General features: G+C 46.9%; 1 protein-coding gene across 1 annotated transcript in view; it reads left to right on the top strand.

Moving 5' to 3' along the window:
* Positions 1 to 1,445: 1,445 nt before the first annotated feature.
* The window catches only part of NPHP1 (nephrocystin 1), a 95,286-nt gene continuing 87,079 nt past the window's right edge, over positions 1,446 to 9,652 (top strand). Inside the window, 2 exon segments of the mRNA XM_040429633.1 lie at positions 1,446 to 1,522; positions 2,325 to 2,412. Coding sequence (XP_040285567.1) covers positions 2,344 to 2,412 — 69 coding nt within the window. The 5' untranslated portion in view covers positions 1,446 to 1,522; positions 2,325 to 2,343.

Genomic DNA, 9,652 nt, shown 5'->3' with positions numbered 1-9,652 from the left:
GGTCAAATAATTATTTCCCCCACTGTATATGGCCGGTGGGCCACCCTTTCTAAATTCTAAAAAGTTCATAGTGCCGGGCGCCCCCCAGAATGGGGCGTGCATACATTAAAATAAAAAAATACTTACCTCTGTTCTGTTCGGCTACGTCTCTGCTTGCGCAGTCAGTTGCGAACAAATCCCATCATACCCTCTGCTGCGCCTCGTCATTCTGTCATCTCGCAAGGTATGGGGTTTTTAAATTATAAGGCAAAGCAGAGGGGACTGGCTAAAAGCAGTTGCAGAAGTGGGTGGGGGCAGAGTGCTGAGACCCTCATCGATTGCCAGAAGGAGGAGACAGCACTCACACAGAGCACTCTTCTTCCTTGCTGCTGAAGACTGACTGGAGATGGACCCATAGACTTTCTACTGAGTCTTCAGCAGTGAGGAGAGGCAGCTCTCTGTTTGAGTGGTTCTATCTCCTCGCATTAGCGCTCGGCAGGGGTCTCAGCACTCGGACCCTCACTCATCAGCTGATATGACACATCACAAGTCTTCCAGAGGTACAGGTACACGTCAAGGCTTAGTCTCCAGCGACAGACACCAGCTAAAAAACACCCCAAATTAATTTATGTTTTGCCATTTGAGATTTCTCTGGCTGAGCTGATTTGTAGCCACCTCTAGGTGTGCATGCTTGTAGCGGAATATACTGCGATAATCGTGTACAATATTTATGGCCATAAGACATATGGCAAAAAAAAAACCTTTATTTTATTACCACATGTCATTGTGAGACCCAACTCATCCTGTAGCAGCATGTATTCTAATCAGACTGACCAGTGGTCATCTCATAGGATGTGAACCCAGTGACCCAGACCCCAGAGTCTACTTATAAGGGCTCATGCACACACGACCGTTGGATGTTTTGTAGTCTGTAAATTGAAGATCCGCAAAACACGGATACAATCCGCGTGCATTCCGTATTTTGCGGAACGGAACAGCTGGCCCATAATAGAACAGTCCTATCCTTGTCCGTAATGCCGACAATAATAGGACATGTTCTATTGTGTTGCGGAACAGACATATGGAAACGGAATGCACACAGAGTCATTTTTTTCACTCACATTGAATTAAATGGTTCCGCATACCGGCCGTGAAAAAAAATGGGACACGTTAAAAAAAAAAAACATTCGTGTGCATGAGCCCTAATAGTCAGTTTACCAGCTGTTACATTGTCACACCCACAAAAAAGACTTTTTTTACACGTTTCAAGAGCTCTTTATAAAGAAAAACTGTTCATCCACTGTCTCTATCTATCATCTCAGTCCCTTGGATCTTCCAGTGAACGGGCATTCCATTTATAGCACGCTATCGCCACCGCGTGGTAGAAAGCAGAACTGCACTCTTACCAGTCACCGCATTCAATATGGCCGAAGCTGTTTCTAAGGTAACACAGAAGCTACAGCGGCGGCGATTAGTGATGACGTAATCAGCACCGCTTCGGGCTCTACCGACTGGCAGAGGCTGAAAACCTGCAGGATACCGGGTATTCCTAACTCACATAGCTCGCCTCATTACCGGAGTGTCCTCATAGCCGGTAGCTTTAATAGGCAATCAGCTGAGGAGCTTCAGTGGCTGTCGAACTACAAGTCTCAGCATGCGAGCAGTGAAGCTGCTTATATTATTATTCAGTTCTTTCTGGTGTTACATGCTATAAGAGCCAGTCAATCGGTGCACTATGAATGTGAATTAATATCCATAATATTGGTTTATTGACCTTCTTATCTGACCCAAACCCTCTGCCCATTTTTTGTACTTGTAAAACAACTTTTGGCAGCTGCATATGGGGTTAAAGGGGTTGTCCAGCATTGGGGCTGAGGACCCCTGAGGCCCTAACCAACCTGTGCCCCTGAACATAACAAACCCACTCTCCTGTCCGTGGTCCTGCCGTTCTTCTGATCCCCCCAAGGATGTAGCGTCAAGATGCTGTGACTGCTGAGGCCTGTGAATGGCTGCAGTGGTCACGGGACCAAGTTCTTCCTAGTCCTGTGGGATCCGGGAATGGAGCCGTGGTGGGACTGCAGACAGGTGAGTGTGGGGGTTGTTATGGTCACCCCACCAGACCTGTGAAGGAAACTACACTTTTGATCTCCACATGTAAGATGGAGGTCTTGTGCACCACTGCAGCCAGTTAGTGGCCTCAGCGGTGATGTGTCAACAAGCGGACCCCCACTGCTAGGCGGGCACTCTTTTTCTTGTATGTCCAAGTTTTAACCATTTTGATAGAGTGTTATGTATTTCAATTGGCCTCCATCTAACTATCCGCATCTTTTTTCTCTTTTGCAAAGTGAATTGCGGAAGAAGACAATGTCTATGAAGAAGACAAGAGGACCTTTGCAGAACGTCATAAAAGTGACAGACGACTTGAAGCGTCAGGTAGAAGTGACTTTACTATTTGTGTAAAGGGGTTGTTCAGGATTAGAAAAACATAAGGGGGTCAATTACTAAACAGAAATACGCCTAAGTTAGGCATATCTCTGGTGCACATTGCGGCGCAATGGTTGGTTGCGCTGCAATCTGAGACTTTTCCCCGCTCACGCCAGGTCTAAAAAAGTAGACCTTGCGAGGACGGGGTCGTCTCATTCATCATTTTCTGCACCTCTTTTAGGGATAGAAAATGGTCTAAATGTAAGACTGCAAGGGAACTGTATAAAACACCAGTCTTAATAAATGACCCCCATAGTTGTTTTTTCCCCCCCTCAAAACAGTGCCACACTTGTCCACAGGTTGCATGTGGTATTGCGCCTTAGCTCAATTGAAGTAAATGGGACAGAGCTGCAATACCATATACAGCCTGTGGACAAGTGTGATGTTGTTTTTGGGGAAAAACAAAAAACTAAAAACGGAAATATTTCTCTAATGCTGGACAAGTCTTTTAACAGTGCTCTCCCCTTTTGTAAAACTGACGGCGAGTGAAGGTTCTTATTGAATGACAGCAAGCAGAGATCTTGCAAAATTTGAAGAATTGATACAGAAAGGATATTAGAAATTGTGTAACTTTTTATTATACAAAAGAATAAGTATAAATAACTCCTTTAGGGCTCATGCAGACGACCGTATGTATTTTGTGGTCCGCAAAAAATACGGATGATATCTGTGTGCATTCTGTATTTTGCGGAACGGAACAGCTGGCCCCTAATAGAACTGTACTATCCTTGTCCGTAATGCAGACAATAATAAGACATGTTCTATTTTTTTGCGGAACAGAAATACGGACATATGGAAATAGAATGCACACGGAGTAACTTCCATTTTTTTTGCAGAACCATTGAAATGAATGGTTCCGCAAAAAACCCCGGAATGACACGGAAAGAAAATACGTTTGTGTGCATGAGTCCTTTAAACTAGATCAGTGATACACGAAAAGAGGTATTTTTATGTTTTCGGATATCAGTTTCTTTAATTATTGGTAACTAATAATGTTCCCATTTATCGTCCAAGTTATTTAAAAAATGCGAAATGCGTTTGCATAATGAGAACAGTCTAATGGAAACCTCAGACGAACGTGAGTGGCATGTAGTAATGTACTTACCTATTACTGGTAGTGACCATGTGAGGAGATCTGAGTCACAGCTACGGTTATTAAATATTGCATTTCTCTGTTAGATCACCCAAGACGTAATCATTTTTTAATTGTAATCATTTTTTTTCTAGATCTTGCTTTTTTATTCTTGTTGTGGCGCCACCTGGTGTTCTTTAATTCCCTTTCAGAATATCCACCATATGTGTTCAGTGCTGGTGAGAAGAAGCTGCTTCTAAGCCCCCAATGAGCAGAAATGTCAGTGCGTAAATACAGAATTCATTCCCACCAACCTATGTACCGTGTTTCTCCGAAAATAAGACAGGGTCTTATATATTTTTTTTCTCCGAAAAAAGGGTTAGGGCTTATTATTGGGGTAGGGCTTATTTTGGCTCCATAAACATATTTTATATAGACACATGCCAATTACAGAACAGTCCCTGGACAGTGTTTATATTAAATATGACTATAACCCCCCTCATCCATAGGAATGCACCCTTATACTGCAGTACATAGTTGCATTCCTATGGATGAGGGGGGTTATAGTCATATTTGCCACACATTTTTCATTTTGGTACCGTATATTGCCCCTGAGCTGTCCTTACCCAAGGGACCTAGGCAGCAATCTACGGTACCAGGGAGAGCAGATATGGCACGGGAGAGATGTAGGAAGCTCCTCCGGGCAGCAGAGAGGAGAAGGAGATCCTCCTGCTGCTTCCTTCATGTAAGTAAGAAAGTGCGGGCTGGCGGCAGTACAGGGCATACAGAGAAGCCGCCAGCCTGCCCAACGTGAAAGTGAAGGGAAGCGCGGGCTGCTGCCATAATTTAGCATTTAGTGAAGCCGCCAGCCCGCCCGTCAGGTGCTGCTTAGTGCCGCGATGTATGCGCGGGCTGGCGGCTTCACTGAAGGCTAATTCACTGAAGCCTGCGCTGCCCGCCCACAGTTTCATGGCAGCTCAGGAGCCATTAGGGAGCGCTCCTGAGCTGCTGCAGCCCGCACATTTCCCCCACCTTCCCTTTATATAAAATAAAATACGGCTGTATCTAGGGCTTATTTTTGGAGTAGGGCTTACACTTTAAGACAACTCCAAAAACCCTGCAAAATAGCGCTAGTGCTTATTATCGGGGTAGGGCTTATTTTCAGGGAAACACGAAATCTGCTCAGTTCCTCATGCTCCGTTTCATGCTCCCTGCCAGGGGTGGACTGGGAACTTGGCCCTGGGAAATAACCTAAAAGAGGCCTTTGGGTTGTAGGTGGGTCCAGATTGACACAAGTAGATGAGGCCAACATAAATGGGCAGGGTCAACAATACCACAGTGCAGCACAACGTACCGCCTCAGCAGAACCAAATACCATAGTGCAGTACAATGTACTGCCTCAGCAGAACCAAATACCATAGTGCAGTACAACGTACTGGCTTAGCAGAACCAAATACCACAGTGCAGCACAACGTACTGCCTCAGCAGAACCAAATACCATAGTGCAGTACAACGTACTGCCTCAGCAGAACCAAATACCAGAGTGCAGCACAACGTACGGCCTCAGCAGAACCAAATACCACAGTGCAGTACAACGTACTGCCTCAGCAGAACCAAATACCACAGTGCAGCACAACGTACCGCCTCAGCAGAACCAAATACCATAGTGCAGTACAACGTACTGCCTCAGCAGAACCAAATACCACAGTGAGGTACAACGTACTGCCTCAGCAGAACCAAATACCACAGTGCAGTACAACGTACGGCCTCAGCAGAACCAAATACCACAGTGCAGTACAACGTACGGCCTCAGCAGAACCAAATACCACAGTGCAGTACAACGTACGGCCTCAGCAGAACCAAATACCACAGTGCAGTACAACGTACGGCCTCAGCAGAACCAAATACCACAGTGCAGTACAACGTACTGCCTCAGCAGAACCAAATACCACAGTGCAGTACAACGTACTGCCTCAGCAGAACCAAATACCACAGTGCAGTACAACGTACTGCCTCAGCAGAACCAAATACCACAGTGCAGTACAACGTACGGCCTCAGCAGAACCAAATACCACAGTGCAGTACAACGTACGGCCTCAGCAGAACCAAATACCACAGTGCAGTACAACGTACGGCCTCAGCAGAACCAAATATCACAGTGCAGTACAACGTACGGCCTCAGCAGAACCAAATACCACAGTGCAGCACAACGTACTGCCTCAGCAGAACCAAATACCACAGTGCAGTACAACGTACGGCCTCAGCAGAACCAAATACCACAGTGCAGTACAACGTACGGCCTCAGCAGAACCAAATATCACAGTGCAGTACAACGTACGGCCTCAGCAGAACCAAATACCACAGTGCAGTACAACGTACTGCCTCAGCAGAACCAAATACCACAGTGAGGTACAACGTACTGCCTCAGCAGAACCAAATACCACAGTGCAGCACAACGTACTGCCTCAGCAGAACCAAATACCACAGTGAGGTACAACGTACTGCCTCAGCAGAACCAAATACCACAGTGCAGTACAACGTACCGCCTCAGCAGAACCAAATACCATAGTGCAGTACAATGTACTGCCTCAGCAGAACCAAATACCATAGTGCAGTACAACGTACTGGCTTAGCAGAACCAAATACCACAGTGCAGCACAACGTACTGCCTCAGCAGAACCAAATACCATAGTGCAGTACAACGTACTGCCTCAGCAGAACCAAATACCAGAGTGCAGCACAACGTACGGCCTCAGCAGAACCAAATACCACAGTGCAGTACAACGTACTGCCTCAGCAGAACCAAATACCACAGTGCAGCACAACGTACCGCCTCAGCAGAACCAAATACCATAGTGCAGTACAACGTACTGCCTCAGCAGAACCAAATACCACAGTGAGGTACAACGTACTGCCTCAGCAGAACCAAATACCACAGTGCAGTACAACGTACGGCCTCAGCAGAACCAAATACCACAGTGCAGTACAACGTACGGCCTCAGCAGAACCAAATACCACAGTGCAGTACAACGTACGGCCTCAGCAGAACCAAATACCACAGTGCAGTACAACGTACTGCCTCAGCAGAACCAAATACCACAGTGCAGTACAACGTACTGCCTCAGCAGAACCAAATACCACAGTGCAGTACAACGTACTGCCTCAGCAGAACCAAATACCACAGTGCAGTACAACGTACGGCCTCAGCAGAACCAAATACCACAGTGCAGTACAACGTACGGCCTCAGCAGAACCAAATACCACAGTGCAGTACAACGTACGGCCTCAGCAGAACCAAATACCACAGTGCAGCACAACGTACTGCCTCAGCAGAACCAAATACCACAGTGCAGTACAACGTACGGCCTCAGCAGAACCAAATACCACAGTGCAGTACAACGTACGGCCTCAGCAGAACCAAATATCACAGTGCAGTACAACGTACGGCCTCAGCAGAACCAAATACCACAGTGCAGTACAACGTACTGCCTCAGCAGAACCAAATACCACAGTGAGGTACAACGTACTGCCTCAGCAGAACCAAATACCACAGTGCAGTACAACGTACTGCCTCAGCAGAACCAAATACCACAGTGCAGCACAACGTACGGCCTCAGCAGAACCAAATACCACAGTGCAGTACAACGTACTGCCTCAGCAGAACCAAATACCACAGTGAGGTACAACGTACTGCCTCAGCAGAACCAAATATCACAGTGCAGTACAACGTACGGCCTCAGCAGAACCAAATACCACAGTGCAGTACAACGTACTGCCTCAGCAGAACCAAATACCACAGTGAGGTACAACGTACTGCCTCAGCAGAACCAAATACCACAGTGCAGTACAACGTACGGCCTCAGCAGAACCAAATACCACAGTGAGGTACAACGTACTGCCTCAGCAGAACCAAATACCACAGTGCAGTACAACGTACTGCCTCAGCAGAACCAAATACCACAGTGAGGTACAACGTACTGCCTCAGCATAACCAAATACCACAGTGCAGTACAACGTACTGCCTCAGCATAACCAAATACCACAGTGCAGTACAACGTACGGCCTCAGCAGAACCAAATACCACAGTGCAGTACAACGTACGGCCTCAGCAGAACCAAATACCACAGTGCAGTACAACGTACGGCCTCAGCAGAACCAAATACCACAGTGCAGCACAACGTACGGCCTCAGCAGAACCAAATACCACAGTGCAGCACAAAACACCTCCCTCTGTGGTGGCCATCAATAGTTGCCAGGTTCTGTCTTCCTTCTCCAATTAATATATGGAGCAGGGGGCCACAGTCCTACGTTCAGCATGCTGCCCAGACAAGTAATAAACCTGTAGTGCCCCCCAGTAGTACGCTTCCTACCACCAGCCTTTTCCATTCTGCAGCCTGAGATGCCTGTGTCCCTGCACCATTTGTACTCTGCCTCATATAGTGGCCTGTAGCCTATGAGGGTGAACAGCGGTGCAAGGAGCCATGGGCTTCCATGGCACGTCACAGTACTCAACTGCATCACCATCCTGAGGACAGCAATACGATTGAATTCGGGAGGGCATCTGCAGCCGCCAGCCAAATACATAGACGTCAGACCATTATGTACCCGGCCATCAGCAGTCAGGAGGACTCAGGCTGCCCCCATGAGCATCAGCCCACCAGGAAATCTCCCCGTAGTCCACCCCTGCTGCCTGCAGACCAGGATCCATATTCAACATGTCAGGTTCCCTTTTATATATTATGTCAGTGTCTCCAAAGAATAGCTTTCTTGAGTTACCATTGACACATAGGTAGGAATTTCATTTCGTACGCCAGTCTGAATAAAAAATAAATTCACTGGCATAAACTCCACCAAAATGATTAGGAAGCATAGACCTTTTAATAAGTTTGGTGCATATTCTGGCAGTCAGTGCTCCAGAATCTCAAAACTAGGCCAGCTATTAGCTGCAGTAGATTAATACTGTCCTTTGTGCCTATTTCTGTCGTAAATTATATTAAATCTGTCTGTCCGCGCCCCCTGGGCTAAGTATGAACATTCTAAAAATGGAAAAAGTCACAAAATCTTGTGAATTTTGTAAACCAGAAAACTGGCATACTGACTTTGGCTAATGCCCCCCCGTCGCCCCCCCCCCCCCCCCCCGACAGTATGAAATGTCCCATTTAGAGATAAGTCACGTGAAGAATACACCTGTGCTGTTTTTAGGACAGACATTCTTTAGTTTTACTGTCAGAGGACACACAATTCTTTTACATCTCCATTAGATATAGAGATAAAACCTTAATAAACATAAGATGTCCTCATGAATGGACGTTCTAGATGGCACACATACCAGCCTGCTATGATACCGCCATTGTTCCCTGTACTCCTGTACTGTCATTATGTTCAACACTGATTCATGATCTGGCAAGTGTAGACTCACATTTGAAGCATTGTTTGCTGCGTATGAGTAATAAGGTTTGACTGTGAAGGATGAACTGTTTGCACAGAACTTAGTTTAGAAATGTCTGAGGTTTAGCAGTCGATTGAGGTGACTTTTTAGAATAAACGGTCGTGTGTGTGCCCATGAGGAGCAACTGCAGACTCCATCTCTAATTGTCATTTTTTCCTGAACTCCGCTCCAGAGTATGTTGAGTCTAGCCCAGGGGCGTAACTAAAGGGGGTGCAGAGGTCGCAGTTGCTACTGGGCCCAGGAGCCTGAGGGGGCCCAAAAACCCATGTGCCTCAAAGAAGACACTGGTATTATAGAAAGTGCATGCAGGTCAAGTTACATCTCTGGCTGGAGAGAAGGGGTTAGGTCAAGAGTTTGGCATTGGAGGGGCGGATGGTTAGTGCCGTTTTTGCCTCAGGCAACATGAAGGCTATGTGCTTCCCTGCCCCTGGCCACAAAGCACTGAGGATAGGGGGGCCCAAGCTGAACTCTAGCACCAGGTTCCATGAATCCTTAGCTATGCCCCTGGTCTAGCCGCTATGACAGGGATGGCCAACCTGCGGCCCTCCAGCTGTTGTAAAACTACAATTCCCACCATGCCCTGCTGTAGGTTGATAGCTGTAGGCAGTCTGGGCATGCTGGGAGTTGTAGTTTTGCAACAGCAGTGAGGATTTGGAGAGCCAGGTGGT

The sequence above is a fragment of the Bufo bufo genome, chromosome 4 (assembly GCF_905171765.1).
Source record: "Bufo bufo chromosome 4, aBufBuf1.1, whole genome shotgun sequence".
NCBI lineage: Eukaryota > Metazoa > Chordata > Amphibia > Anura > Bufonidae > Bufo > Bufo bufo.
The sequence above is the reverse complement of the archived record's forward strand: the minus strand, read 5'-3'. Positions and strand labels throughout refer to the sequence as shown.